Here is a 15,872-nt window from a genome sequence, read left to right as displayed (position 1 = left end):
CTTTTTCCAACCAGTTTGTCCAAACTGAAGACCTCACCATCGTGTATTTGGGGACAAAAGATACTTTCTAGTCAACTTTCAATGTCTAACTCATTACTGTCTGCCCTTTTGTTAAGATATTACTTTTCAGTGGTGTTGATATCAATCCAATTAGCTATTATGGAATGAAATGGCATAAGGTACAGATAAGGCCAGCAAATTCAATTAGGCTTTTTGTGTGTTACTACTACAATAATCGAAGAAGAAACGATTTTTAATTCCGGGTCCCGGGCGAAAATGTGGATCCCCTGGCCATGGCTTTATAAGTTAAAAACAAACACTTGCCCGAGACTTAAGAGAAAAAAAATAAGATCAAAGAGAAAACAGCCAAAGTACTCTTCTTTCTGAATGCATTTTAAAACATTCAAAAGTAAAAGAAAAAAAAAGGCTGGAGTATTAGAACCCCTTCGAATACTTTGAAATTATGAAGCATACACAAAAATTCTTTTGGTTGCTGAGATTTCTAAGCAGTAATATTTGTTTAATTGCTTGGCACAGGCCAGTCTAGTAATGGCAAATCCAGATTCCTGGCAGATGTTAATCATTAATGGCGGCATGTCTTCCAACAGTGGTTCAAAAACAGGTGCATGGACCCAGTGCACAAAGACAGACACACAAAGATAAGCAGCCAGGAATTTAGGGAGGAACCGATATCCGTGGAGGCTACAGTTTACTGAGTAACGCAGAGCACAGCCAAGTTACTGACCATTAATTCCAAGTCTGACGCCTCCTACCTTAAGCAATCAGTGAACGAGAAAGGGAGATAGTGCACGTACACCCTGCTCTTGACTCTGTCGAGAAAGACACAAGTAGAAGAAACCTTTGAGCAAAATCCAAGAACAAAAAACCCCCAAAAAGCATTATAGATTCTCTTCAATTTTGAGTCAAAGGCTCGTAAGATACCATAAATGTGGTATTTCAAGGAGCACTGCACAGATATCACATAGAAAGAGAAAGCAAGGACGCCATGAGAGGACAGCTCAAAAATGATTCCAAAGAATAATAAAGAAACTACTGTAAACCCCCACATGGAGAAAGGGAAGACACGCATTCTTGAAGGATGCTTTTTGACTTTTATACAATGTAAAGTAAGAATTAATTCACTGGATATCCTTCTATCTGGCAGTGTCATGAATAATTATCAATAATTTAAAATAAGTAAATTAGATAAAAATCATCGTTATTAATAACATCACCTCTAAATTTTAAATCCTGTGACTTCTTTTATTTTTCCTCTAAGTTCACTCCCATTCCCCAAAATCTTTTTTTTTTTTTTAATTTTTGCTATTAAACATCTAATCTTAGAATTCCTGAAAACAATTTGGGGAAGTGTGAAAACAAAACAAAACAAAAAAAATGAGTATTTTTCTCTACCATGTTAAGTGAACGAAAATGTATTAAAGTTTCCAAGAAACTATTAATAATATCGCGGAAAGTAATCCTTCGATGAAACACAAGATTTAAAAGCTAATCTGGCCGGTCACTTTCAAGCATTTTCCTGCTCAGAGGAGCCCAGTTTCCCGAACGACTGGGCCAGGGATTGGCAGCGGCTGTTAGAAGCTGCTCTGGTTCCAATCAAAGCCACCGCTTTCTTTGGCACTTGCCAAGTAATGGGCACTGCTCTGAGCCCTGTGCACACACCACCGGGTTAAGCCCCACACCACCCCAGGGAGCCGGCAGCGTGACTGTGACCTTTAAGGGGGAGGAGGTGAGCAGGGAGGGAAGAGCCCCGGGTCCAGCCAGCTGTCTGGCTCCAGTCGTAACCGCTTCGCTAGACTGCTATGGATTTTGGCACTCTGCTAAAAACTTGTATTAAAAAAAGGGAGGGGGAAGGGGTCTATCGTTGTTTTTAGAATCCCATTTCGATATCCCCTTTCGTCTGTGTGGCTCCCTCGAGGGAAGGAAGCTGAATGCAGTCTACTGAGCCACCGTCTGCTCGAAGCGTCAGAAAGTTGTTGATTCCCAGACCACATTTGCTTATATTAAATATAATTTATTGTCAAATTGGTTTCCTTGTAAAACCCAGTGCTTATCCCAACAGGTGCCCTCTTCAGTGCCCATCACCCACTTTCCCCTCTCCCCCACCCCCCATCAACCCTTAGTTTGTTCTCAGTATTTAAGAGTCTCTTATGGTTTGCCTCTCTCCCTCTCTGTCATTTTTCCCCTTCCCCTCCCCCATGGTCTTCTGTTAAGTTTCTCAAGATCCACATATGAGTGAAAACATGTAGTATCTGTCTTGCTCTGCCTGACTTATTTCACTTAGCATAATACCCTCCAGCTCCATCCACACTGCTGCAAATGGCCAGATTTCATTCTTTCAAATTTTCAATTTTCTCATTGCCAAGTAGTATTCCATTGTATATATAAACCACATCTTCTTTATCCATTCGTCAGTTGATGGACATTTGGGCTCTTTCCATAATTTGTCTATTGTTGAAGGTACTGCTATAAACACTGGCGTACAAGTAAGTGCCCCTATACATTAGCACTCCTGTATCCCTTGGGTAAATTCCTAGTAGTGCTATTGCTGGGTCATAGGGTAGATCTATTTTTAATTTTTTGAGGAACCTCCACACTGTTTTCCAGAGCAGCTGCACCAGTTTGCATACTCACCAACAGCGCAAGAGGGTTCCTGTTTCTCCAGACCACATTTTATTATTTAAAAAAATTCTTTTTAACATTTATTTATTATTGAGAGAGAGAGAAACACACACACAGAGCATGAGCAGGGGAGGGGCAGAGAGAAGGGGAGATACAGAATCCAAAGCAGACTCCAGGCTCTGAGCTGTCAGCACAGAGCCTGATGCAGGGCTTGAACTCACAAACTGCGAGATCATGACCTGAGCCGAAGTTGGTCACTCAACCAACTGAGCCACCCAGGCGCCCCACCAGACCACATTTTAATCCCTGGAGCTTTGACCCAAGAGGCCCTACTTCCAAACTCTGCAACATGAACCCTCTGAGTTCTTCCAGTATTCCAGGGTAGCCCCTGCAATTACCATTCCCTTCTGCACCCCTTCTGTTCTTTGTCCAGACTTGATTTCCAGGTCCTCCTTCTGCCTTCCAGGCCATCTTCCTTGGGAGGCTCTTTAAAACCTGATGCCAACAGTCAAACCCACTGTCTAAGGCTGCATCTGCCGGTTTTGTATTTTCCACCTTACAAAATACTGAAAAATCTAAGAAGGGGCTGAATTACCTAAGTCTACTACTTGAAAAAAAAAATGACTTAAGGAAAAAAATAAGTGACTTCAGCAGTTTACATATTTCTCTCTAACCTTTATTTTAATCACTTAAAATTAGGAAATATTTAAAATACACTACAATCAGAGAGAACAGCAAATACCCACACACTCACTGTCAATATTTAACAGATGCTAAGGTTTTACCTCATCCGTTTCAGATCTGCTAAAGTCTCATATGCAGCACACGCTCTAAACTCTCTCCTCTCCCTCTTCTTGTCTGCGGTTCCTTGGTTGCCCCGTAACCCTCCCTCATCCAGACCTTCAGACTTTCGGTACATCTGAATGGCACTGGTTTATGTGTTTTACCAATTTCCATAAATGGTATCTAGCGTAACTATCCTTCTGCAACTCACTTTTTCCACTCAATTTTACATTTGAGATTTATCCTCGTTGCAACATGTAGCTAGAATTCATTCATTTCGACTGGTTTGAAGATTTCCAGTCCGAATCAATACTGAATATACTGGATCAATACACAGCAGTTTGGGCATCTGTTCCCTGTTATGGATACTGAGGCCAATCCCAGGTTTTCACTATCACAAACCACACTTCAGTGAACAACCAAAACTTCCCCGGGCACACATGTGGGCGTCCCTCAAGAATATATAAGTAGAAGTTAAACAGCTGAGTTGTAAACCTCTTCGATGGCATAAGATTCAGAATAGATTTCCAATACATACATCTAAATTCCCTGTTTCCCTTGAGTAATAATGGAGGTAATGATAATCGCTAGTATCACTCACCTACTAGAATACATTTCAGGTTAGAATACATTCAGGATATTAAGAAACTTTGCGTAGGTTAATGTAACGTATTTATTCACTATCTACCATGTGCTGAGTACTCTGTTCAATGCCGTGGATGAAAACGACCAAGAATAAGATAGTGTAGCTGACTAATATATTATCTAGCAGAAATGGCAAACCAAGAATAAGTACGCAAGCTAATACTGAAGTCAGACTCAGCGCCAGCTGAGTGTGGGATGCTGTGACACACAGCTTATCTGGTGCATCTGGGTGAGGGGAGGGAGCTACAAAGGACTCACAGCCAAGGAGCCAGCAACTGTGAGGTGGGGCGAGAAGCTAAGGAGGGGACAGTATTCTGGACCCACAAGAGCATGTATCTGGAGCCCGAAGGTCAAGAATGTGGTGGCATCAGAGGAACTGAATGGAATTCAGGACGGTTGGGACACAGTGAGGCTACATATGGAAGGACAAAGGAAATTAATAAGAGAAAGAAATTGGCCACTGAAGAAGGATGCTCAGATTTGCATTGTAGAAGGGCCACTGGAGGTGAGGGGACCAATTGGGGGAGCAAGACTGGACACAGGGCAACCAGGTGGGATGCTGTCGCAGTGACGCAGGTGGTAAAGCGAGGACAACAGGGATTAGGGGAGGGATTCCCACTGATGGTCTCTGTCACACAGGAGACCACCAGAAACATCTTCAAAGCCCTTGGAGGCCGGGTACCAATGAAAACAGTAATCTGTCCGTCACAGAAAGAAGCAAGCAGAATGAAGGAAGATTGGGTGGGGGTGAGGGGTGGGTTCTGACTTCGGTGTTTGGCTGGAAATGGTGCCAAGATCCACGTCTAGCCCCTTTGAAAAACTTGTCCACAAGATCCCAGACCCCTAGCCCGCCATTCTAAGGACCTCAAGAAAAGAGACTGTCGTAATTATATTTGTCTCCCAGGACTCTAATACTGCTCCCAGCACACAGTACATAGTCAGTACATGTTTGCTGGGAAAACACAAAACAGAACATAACCTTGAAACTCACAACAGTTTCCCCATGGACACGGTTTTAAGTTGTATGTATTTTTTAGAAAACAATTTACACGTTGGGGAGACCCTGTGACATGCCTGGGAGTGATTCCCAATTCAGTAAGACAACAGTAGACCTAAGCTTCTCAAAGACAGAATCTGGGCATGAGACGTCTTGGTGTCACGCACAGTATTATAAAAACCAGGTCAAGAAGTGTTTATGCATGGGGCGCCTGGGTGGCTCAGTCGGTTAAGCGTCTGACTTCGGCTCAGGTCATGATCTCGCGGTCCGTGAGTTCGAGCCCCGCGTTGGGCTCTGTGCTGACAGCTCAGAGCCTGGAGCCTGTTTCAGATTCTGTGTTTCCCTCTCTCTCTGACCCTGCCCCGTTCATGCTCTGTCTCTCTCTGTCTCAAAAATAAATAAACGTTAAAAAAAAAAAAAGAAATGTTTATGCACATATATTCAAACCACAGCTTGTTATTCCCTCTTTGCACTTGGGTTGACCATAGACCTTTAGTATTACAGTCAATATAAAAGTCTAGACATGTAATACAGAGCCTCTCTGCCTCAGTCCAAGTTACTCTAGCATGAGGGAATGATTCTCAGCCTTGTTTTAATGTTATAAATTTGAATCAGCAAGTGGGCTCTTTATTTAGTAAAGCATTACTGCCCTCTTAAAAAAGAATTCTACTATTTTAGAATCACAAATGTATGAGGTATAAAAATTCCTTCCTGGACAACTGCATGGCTTTGTAAAGGTTATCAAAAACTTGCGATGTTGTACTTTAGCCCAGACATTTCTTGCACATACAAACAGAACTTAACCTCTCGGATAATTATACACTTTGGACGGGCAGAATAAGGCTTGATTCATCAAAATGCTCAAGTACTACAAAAGGGTCTTCAAAAAATTAGTGCTGAACCTATAGCACAGAACCGTGCTGTAAAGTTGGGGTTCTTAGGGGCCGTGAAGTCACTGTGTCACCAAAGGAGACCATGCTAATTGCATTCACTTCCCAACCAGTCTGCCTTCCAATTGGGTACACCTTTACTTCTCCTAGTTCACTGTGTATGTGGTGGCATAAATGCAGCCTCAGGTATGTTTCACATAGATGTTTATTTAGTGCTTCTTAAAATAAACAAACCAACCGGAACTTAACTCATCATACTAAAAGGTTCAAAAATTATACTTTCCCAGTTTCTCCAGCAAAGCACTGCTTTGGAGATAAAAGGGTGTGTGTGTGTGTGTGTGTGTGTGTGTATGGGGGGGTGTCTAGCATAAGAAAGGCTTTAAAAGATACAGTCAAAAACTTTAAAAAGACACCTTTGTGACAAACTGTGACATTTATAGAGTATTACATGACATCAAGGAATTACTGTTACTTTTTGAGATAATAATGGCAAGAAAGTTATTTCTAAAATTCTTACCAGTTAGAGATGCCTGTTTTAAGATTTAAGGGTAAAAGGACATGAATTGAGGATTTAAAGTATTCCATTTTTTTTTTAAAAGAAAGATGATAATGGGACTAAGAGATGTACAAAATGACAAAAAACTGACAATTACTAAAGCTGGTTAATTTATACCAAGGACTCAGTATGCTGTTCTCTCTTCTTCTAATTTTTTTTTTTTTTTTTTTTTTTTTTTTTACTTTTGAAAATTTCCCTAACAAAAGATTGTTTCTTTTCCAAAGATACATTTTGAGGACACTTCTGTTTTGCTTCGTTTTAGCTGGAAGGTAAGAGTCAGTAACTATTCATGTCTGAAAATCTTTTGCAATAGTGCTAACCGTGTTCTTGACTCATGTTTTCCATAATCCTCGCAAATGTGGGTATCTTCTGCAATGACTATATCTCTCTCACCTTTTCCTTTGTTCTCAGTTCATCAAACATTTGCTGAATTTCTAGCTTCCAGTCATCTTGCATGGAATGAAAAGATTCCTGAGGCAGGTCAGTCATAACTGCCTTTTCAATAGCAGTCAGTTGTTCAAGGATTAAGGGAAATGATGGACGAATGTGAGGGTCTTGTTGCCAGCACTCTAAAATAAACAAGAACCACATTAATTCCATTTCTTAGCACAGCCCAGATTTTCAGCCCATGCTGATGGTGTCTACTGAAGATCTGAAAAATCAACTGATGACGATTTTGAAAATTTTATTTTACACAGCATCCAGGCCAGTGGCACGTATACAATATTCGCTGTTAGGTAAGGCTCTTGTGGTTTCTCTTATACGACATGAATACTGGATGTGTGTGCTCCATGCTTCATCATGAACTGTGTGTATCAGGGGCCTAAGCTGCCCGGCCGGTGATTTACAGGTACGGAGTTCTAGAACTTGGCCCAAGAAACCCGAAATCTCCAAAATGTTATAATCACATGAGAGGTTCTAAGAAATGGCCTCGTAATGAAGGAAGGTAACTAGCTGCCTACAAAAGGAGTCAGTTAATTTTTAAAAGCTAAACATCAAATAGATAAGGTCATGGCAAAACCACGCCGGTTAAGATCGTAAAACATTTTTGATCATTAGGTGGAATTTAAAATAGCAGAATGGAGCCAACTAAATTCTGTCTTTGAACTTTAGTGCTGTACTTGGTGAAAACTTTATTACCATTCGGTTGGATTTTGTACATAAATGAGTCACTGATAAAACCGGATTGTTTTTTAAAAAGTGACTTAATCCATCAATGCTTTACCTGATGTCTCAGATTGAAGACAAGGTTTCGGATTCATAAAATGGTACAGTTGCTTAAAAGCATCTGAAAATTAGAATTACTGCTGTACCCAAAGTATCCAAAAGTACCCTTTTGGATACAAAATACACAGATGTTCTCCTGAGCTGTTCCCCTTGCCTCCACAGACCCACCGAAACGGGGGGGGGGGGGGGGGGGCACAGATACCTTTCATGAGCTTGGCAAACGGCTCAGGGCAGGTGGAAGGAATGGGCAAAGTGAGCTTATTGACGGCTACTCCGTAAGCCACGGCAAGCCCATCGATGCCACGGTAGGGGACTTCTCCCGTGAGCAGCTCCCACAGCAGGACTCCATAGCTGGAAAGCAAAATTGCCATGGAGTTAAATGGGTCAAAGGGTGTCTTTTTCTTCCAAACACAAGGGGTGGGATAAATGCATGTGAGCCCTCATTCAGCCCCGACTAAAAATCTTCCCTTCTGTGACGTCTGGGTGGCTCAGTCAGTAGAGTGTTAGACTCCCTTAATTTTTATTTATTTATTTATTTATTTATTTATTTATTTATTTATTTATTTATTTAAAACTGATCTCCCATTTTATTTAAGTTGTTATTTATTTTCAGAGAGAGAGACAGAGAGAGAGAGAGAGAATCCCAAGCAGGCTCTGCACTGTCAGCACACAGCTCAATGTGGGGCTCGAACCCACGAACTGTGAGTTTATGACCTGAGTGAAAATCGAGACTCGGATGCTTAACGGACTGAGCCACCCAGGTACCCCTAGCGTCAGACTCTTGATTTTGGTTCAGGTCATGATCTCATGGTTTGTGAGTTCGAGCCCCATGTGGAGCTCCACGCTGGCTATGGATCCTGCTTGAGATTCTCTCTCTCCCTCTCTCTCTGCCCCCACCCTCCCTCATGCACTCTCTCTCTAAAAAAAAAAAAAAAGACCCTTCTCTTCCAACAGACCCTTTAGTGGCACGTATTCCAAGGTGCGAGGTGGGGTCTTCCACTGAACCCCGTTTAAACACACACAAGTACACACCTTCCCAGAAATCAGTTATGCATTAATTACAGGAATTAAAACTATATAATGAATAGGAAGCATAGAAGCAGTACATAACTGAACTAAACGGATCCAGAACCAGGCCACACTCTGATGTGGTGTTTTGACGTTTCTCCTTCTATCTCATTTTTCCACACCGGGATTAAACCTCTTGAGGACTGTCAGGTCACTGAAGACATTAGCCCCACAGAAATCTCATGTTATGCACCATAGGACTTAGATAGAACCATGTTGACTATTTTTAAATGGTTGTTTTGAAATTGTTCATCTTTCTGCCTCTCTCTTTATATCTTAAGACTTGTGTTCCTAATATTTCTACCATATTGCTTAAAAGTAATGGACAAAAAAACCAAAAAAAAAAATCAGCATGGGCCTCCCTGTGCCCACTAGTGGGACAAAACATCTCTTTTTTGTAACTCTGTATCCATTAGTACCTTAGTTTCCCTTTATAGTCTGCAAAACATGAAGTACAAATTAGCTTTTGTTAATACATGAAATATCAGCCACTCCAGACATCCCATTTGATTTTAAATCGAAACACACAGGCAGGTAAGGGATGGTCATGTTTTTTTGTTTTTTTTTAATTCTACTGACATAACAAGTACGGTCCTATTTACTTTTCTAATCTTTGAAAAAATCATTACCTTTACGTTTTAAAAAAACCATTTGAAATTTAGAGTGGTAACTTGATTCTCATTTCTTATGTTTGTTGCTTATATATAACGTGTAGACATAGTTTTAAAGACAGCAGACAGAAGGTAGAAAAACATGCCTAAAGAAAAGACCACACAGCTCAGAACAGCACCAAAAAAGCATTTAACTTTGGCTTTGGACTTGCTTTCTGAGTCTCATTAGATTATTTTCTGATCTAAAGAGATGCGGGGGACTCAGAGCATCACAAATATAATAGAACAAGCCCTTCATGAAGGCGTGGTCTGCAAAAAGCTGGAAACTCTCTGGACTCCAGGCTCAGATCATCCCGGATACAATAACCTCTCATTTACACACTTCTCTGTTAGTGTCTATTGGACTCTAGACACTATACCGAAAACGTTCAGAATAAGAACGTAGCCATGGCGGAATGTGCCCAATCAATGGGGCCTTGGGCATCCTCCAGCTGACGTTCTACCAGCTCTAAGTAAAGATGTTTGAGTCCCGAGGCCCCTGAGTCCAGGGCTCCCTGAGGCCGAGGAACAGGGCACCCGTGAAAGACAATTGGATCCTGACTCAGCAGACTGGAGTCTGAGTTTCGGGAGTATCACTGCTTACTAGCTGTGTCTCCACTCACAAAGCCCTTAACAGCTGATTGTGAATTAGCTGATCTATAAAATAATAGCGATATCTGTTCTGCCATCCCAAAGCTGTTTTATATATTGTATATATATATACTGTATATATATATACATATATATATATATATACTGTCTTACATATATATACTGTATATATATATATACTGTTTTATATTGAAAAAAGGGGAATATATAATGCAGTACTTGTAAATTATATAATGCCATAACTATTAGCAATTAAGTGGAAACCAGTATTTTCCAAAGGTAATGACCTGTTTGGTGCCTTAAAAATTATCTACATTATGGTGCATTAGCAGAGATACTTTAATTCCAAGAAGAAGTAAATTTAATTTATAGACCAATCAACAAAAATCAAGTCAGAGCAGGAGACAAAAACAAAAACCTTAAAATAACTGGAAACTGTCTAAATTCAAAGCCACATCTTGCTATTCTCATTAGCACATAAGAAAACTAAAACAAACAAGAACAACAATATAACTTTGCTTCTTGGGAGTTTCCGCAAAGGAGTAATTCAAGACAGGTCCTTTTTCTGGAGAGCAGAGGGCTTATGTTAAGAATTGATGTCAAGAAATGGAACTATTTCAATGGGACTATCTTTAGAATGTAATGCATATGCTTCTGTCCGCTGCAAATGGGTAGGAGACAGTATAAATAAGGCTGTCTCCTGAGAGTTCAATGGCCTGATGAGCCAGAGTGATGGTAGCAGGGGTCTGGCTCCCAGGCCTGGGATGTGAGTATAATACTACTTACCAGCTTTACAACCTTGAGGAGATTTCTTAACATCTCAGTGTCTTGGTTACCTATTCTGTGGAAGTGCAGTGATCGCAGAAGATATTGTGAAAATTCAATGACAACATCTGTCTAAGTTACTTTCCGGTGTAATAGCCAGTAAGGGGGAAGGACTGCGAGAGATGATCAATCCACTCACTAGTTAACGTACTCATCAATATGCTAGAATGCTAGTCTACTGCACAGAGTTAAGTCATGTCTCTTGAATGAAATCATTTTTAAAATTTTTTTTAGTATTTATTTTTGAGAGACAGAGAGAGAGAGAGAGAGACAAAGTACGAGTGGGGGAGGTGCAGAGAGAGAGGGAGACACAGAGTCTGAAGCAGGCTCCAGGCTCCGGGCCATCAGCACAGAGCCGGACGTGGGGCTCAAACTCATGGACCGGACCATGAGATCATGACCTGAGCCGAAGTCGGACGCCTAACCGACAGAGCCACCCAGGCACCCCTGAATGAAATTATTTTTATGGGAATATTACAAAAGGAGATTCTAAGGCAAAGGAATGCGAAATTCAGAGAGGGGACCTTCCCACCCCTCCGCATCCTGACATCCAAGGACTCAGAGTATGCTTGATGTATTAATGCGTTCTGCAGGTGTGTGGGGATGTTTGGTTCCACAACTAGGTGGCTCTAGAGGTCAGCAGTTTCTAGTCCTTTCCGTAGCACTTCATGTTTTTCTTCCTATCACCTACTTTGTTTTCAGCTGCCAACTTTTACCAGCTTAGCATCCCTCTCCCCCTTCTAGCTAGCTGCTTTTATTGAAAATCAGATCATCGAACATGTAAAACAGAGTTAGATATAAGCAGATTTTGAGAGAAGATGTGTCCAAGAAGTATATGGGCTCAAGGAGCCCTATTTTGGCTAGCTTTAGATTTTTTTCCTTTTCTTTTTGCTTATCTCTTGATTCTTCTCTGTTTACAATAGGTGAAAAGTTGCTATAAAGCATTTATACAGATAGTCCAGCATTTATACAGCTTGTAATCACACAGTTTGTAAAAGAAGCACACAAAATGGAAGGGTTATAGTCTTAAGTAATGTTACTTTGAATATAAAATTGGTCCTTGGTGTATGTATCAGTTTCTAGAGTCTTGAAGTACAATCTCCCACAAGAATCACCTGTTTCCCTGAAGTATTTTGGTATTATCGTATGGCCAAAAAACTACCGTGGGTCAATCAAGAAAAGCACATTTAATGTTTTGTAGGGAAACGTCTGCTCAGACTCCACCAGCAGAGAGTCTAATTTCTTAAGTAAGGGATGAGACTCAAACACTTGTGTTTTCCAAAAACGGTCCTAAGACACTCTGGAACCCCAATGCAGTTGATAAATTTCTGAAAGGCCATAAGTAGAACAGTTAGGTCATACTGAAAATGCAGAGGATAAGCTTTAAAGAAATTTTCTTGGAACTTCTACCAACAGACGCTCTGCCACTAACGGGATGTGTGAATCGGAGAGAGGAATTTCTGCAGCATCCAGTGATGACAGGGGGAAAACAACTCTTGTTGATCCCCAATTTGGAAGTCGGATCTGAGTTCTACTCGCGGTCTTGCTACCAAACAGATACAAACTCTTAGCAAGTGACCCTTCTCTCGGCCTGAGTTTTTTCTTGTGTAAAAAAACTGTGGAGTTTTAGTCACTTTGCAAACTACAAGGATGGCTGGAGTCAAAAAGTCCGAGCACAACAAGTGTTGGTGAGGATGTGGGGCTGCGAGAGCCGGATACACTGATCGTGGGTGCAAATAGGTGGTTTGGGAAGTGGTCTGGGAGCTCCTCGAACGATGACCACACACGGAATTACCACATGGTGCAGCGGCTTCCTGCCTAGGTACAGACCCAAGAGAATTGAAAACCTATGTCCTCACAACAACTTGTCCATGAATGTTCATAGCAGCCTTATTCAGAATCGCCAAAGAGCGGAAACAACTCAAATGTTTATAGCAGCCTTATTTGGAATCGCCAAAGAGCGGAAACAACTCAAGCCCATCAACTGATTAACGGACAAATGAAATGTGGCAATCCACCCAATGGAACATTACTTGGCAATAAAGAAGGATATCCTGACTCATTCTCCAACTTGAACCTTGAAAACATGAGGCTAACCAAACAAGCCAGTCACAAAGGACCACGGGTCGTATGACTGCACCTATAGGAAATACCCAGAATATGCAAATCTGAAGCTACAAAACGTAGAATAGCAGTTGCCTGGGGCTGGGAGGGATGGGTGTGGGGGCTGGGAGGGATGGGTGTGGGGAGTGATGGTTGCGCTGCGTAGGATTTCTTTTTCGGATTATGAAAATGTTCTCAAAATTGACTGTGGTGATGGATATACAATTCTATTAATATACTAAAAGCCACTGAACTGTACAGTTTAAATGGGCAGACTGTGTGACATGCAAATTATATCTAAAACAACTGCTACAAAACAGTAAAAAATCTAGAATTTTAATGCTAGCTACAGAAGATGCCCTTTAAATAAAGGCAAGTTAGCTCCTGGGCATCGTAGCTATTAAACATACTGATTTTTCTTTGTTGTTCTATTACTGATAATGTCTTCATGCCCCAATCAGACATAGCTGAATGGAGAATCTAACTAACCTGGGATCCTATCTGGTCCAGCCCTCCATCCTCAAACTGAAGCTTTAATCTTTAGATGATGCAATCTATAAAATGAAGGAGCAGATCTCGATTATTTTCTCAAACTCCTTCCATGCCACTCTTGTCTGTAAATCATGAGAAATCAAAATTTTACTTAAAAAAAAAAGTAACAATACACTATTCTTTACTGACGAGCCTTACAAAATCTAGGCATTACTATTAGTTCAAGTTATAATCAGTTTTAATCAAACCTCGGATTTAACGAGAAGGTTCTCCTACCAAGTTATGAAGTCATGACGATAAAAAAACCTCAAGTTACCTGTTCTGTTGTGATTACATCTTGACCCAAACCATGAAATCTTCAAAAAAGGCCTGTGTTCTCTGTTATGCTCAGGTGCCGAATACTTTGGGACTCATTTAAAAGGAAGCATACCAACCAGTTTCTGCAGACGTCTGCGATCGCGCAAGACCTGGTGCTCACCTCCAGATGTCACTTCCCTTAGAAAACAAGGAGGACTTGATGACTTCCGGGGCCATCCAAGCGTAAGTGCCCGCGGCGCTCATTTTGGTAGTCCTGTGCCATTCTCTCGCTAACCCGAAGTCTGTGATCTTCAACGTTTTATTGCAGATGTTGTCATGCTCTATCTTCTCGAGCAGCAAAACTTAAAAAAAAAGAAAAAAAAAAGAATCAAAAGAATCAAAGGTGGAGTATTTTCACATTCTTCTAATTTTCTGATCCCAATGTTTCTTTGGTATTGAAGATACAACCTTCACCGCAGTCGGAAGATAAGTGAGAAATGGGCTTGTATTTTACCACCTTGCCTTACTTCCATCACCTATGTCATAACCTTTACTGGCTCATTAGTGCCTGCAGTGACAAGTTGTTTATTTTTTTAATCCACAGGCACAACACAGCTTAGCACTCTTTATGAATGTTTCCTTTTATGAGAAAGTAAATGATTTCTAGGGGCAAGAAACATTTACTGAGGTATCACAGGATCAGAAGTCTGTGAGAGTTCCGCCCCCCCCCCAACCACCCCCCTTAAGAAAAGAATACACTGTTTTCTTCCTAGAAGGTAGGTCCTGATCTAAAGGCAGAGCCTCTACTGAATGTTTTAAAAATTTTTTTAATGTTTTTATTTATTTTTGACACACAGCATGAGTCGGGGGGGGGGGGGATGGCAGAGAGAGAGGGAGACACAGAATTTGAAGCAGGCTCCAGGCTCCGAGCTGTCAGCACAGAGCCTGAGCCGGGTTTCAAACTCACGGACTGCGAGATCATGACATAAGCCGAAGTCGGACGCTCAACTGACTGAGCCACCCAGGTGCCCCATCTACTGAATGTATTAAAAAACACAGCAACAGATGGACTGTCACCCTAAATCGTTACTAGCAAACACTATCTTATAGTAAATTTGCAAAATGCTTACAGGTTTTTAACTCCTAAAGATACTTGATGAACTGTGTTGCTTTACTGAAGCTCAAAATAGAGCAAAAAGTAAAAGCTTGAGGTAAATATTATGCAGATGCTGCTTTTCCTAGCCCTCAGCCTCCTGTCAACATACAGAATGTACAGAGCAACTTCCAGGAGCTGAGGTCACTGCCAGAGTCGGCCCCTGAGCTCTCGTGTAACAGTAGCTGAAACAAACATGCTGCTCAGTCTCTCCCCACCTGCACCCCCGTGTAACAGTAGCTGAAACAAACATGCTGCTCAGTCTCTCCCCACCTGCACCCCGCACGCCCCGCCCTTTGAAGAACCTGGGGTTCTTCTCTCCCCCTGCTTGACTTCCCTCTGCCTATACCCATGCAGAAACGTTCCTGAGGTTTTCCACGCGACACTAATGTAGCTGCTTACCCGGTTCCTCCTTCCCATCTGCTACAAGGGCAAGAGTTTAAACCTACTGTTTTTGCTAACTTATCTCATTCCTTAAAAACCTGCAATCTGCCTTGTAGCTCCACTGGTCTTTTTCCAAAGCACCCCTCCACCCCCCACCTTCTCCAATTCCCCTGCCACAGAATTACAATCGTCCTACCTGGCCAGGATAATGCATCTACCAGCAGATTCACCTTCCTAAAGTGTTATAGCATTCCTTTATTTTTAAACCTTCCGCACACAAACTCCCAATATAGGCAACAACGTGGATGAATCTCAAAACCGTCACGCCAAGTGAAAGCAGTTGGACATGAAAGGTGACATACTATGATTCCATTCGTATTCTGGAAAAGGGACAGAAATCAGATCCGTGCCTGCGGAGGCTGATGGCATAGGCTTCACTGCTAAGCTCCACAAGAGAACTTTTTGGGGTCATGCCAATTCTCAATCTTGGTGGTGGGGGTGGTCGTTGTTACAGGATTATACACATTTGTCAAAACTCAGCAAACTGAAC

The 15,872-nt window shown here is 41.5% G+C and overlaps 1 protein-coding gene across 3 annotated transcripts in view; it reads right to left on the bottom strand.

Annotated features, from left to right (window-relative positions):
- MAP3K21 (mitogen-activated protein kinase kinase kinase 21) overlaps positions 1–15,872 on the bottom strand; it is a 61,512-nt gene that overhangs the window by 28,669 nt on the left and 16,971 nt on the right. For all 3 annotated transcript variants that reach the window (XR_002072335.2, XM_019418993.2, XM_019418994.2), the window contains exons 2-4: positions 13,967–14,147; positions 7,941–8,089; positions 6,905–7,080 (exon numbers count right to left, since the gene is read on the bottom strand). Coding sequence is in view for 2 of the 3 variants with exons in the window: in XM_019418993.2 (XP_019274538.2) it covers positions 6,905–7,080; positions 7,941–8,089; positions 13,967–14,147 (506 nt within the window). In the remaining variant the exon portion in view is untranslated. The remainder of the gene's footprint in view (positions 1–6,904; positions 7,081–7,940; positions 8,090–13,966; positions 14,148–15,872) is intronic.

Source organism: Panthera pardus, unplaced genomic scaffold (assembly GCF_024362965.1).
Source record: "Panthera pardus isolate Hobbes unplaced genomic scaffold, ASM2436296v1 HiC_scaffold_22, whole genome shotgun sequence".
Taxonomy (NCBI): Eukaryota; Metazoa; Chordata; class Mammalia; order Carnivora; family Felidae; genus Panthera; species Panthera pardus.
Note: the sequence above shows the minus strand (reverse complement) of the source record. Positions and strands in the feature narration are given on the sequence as shown.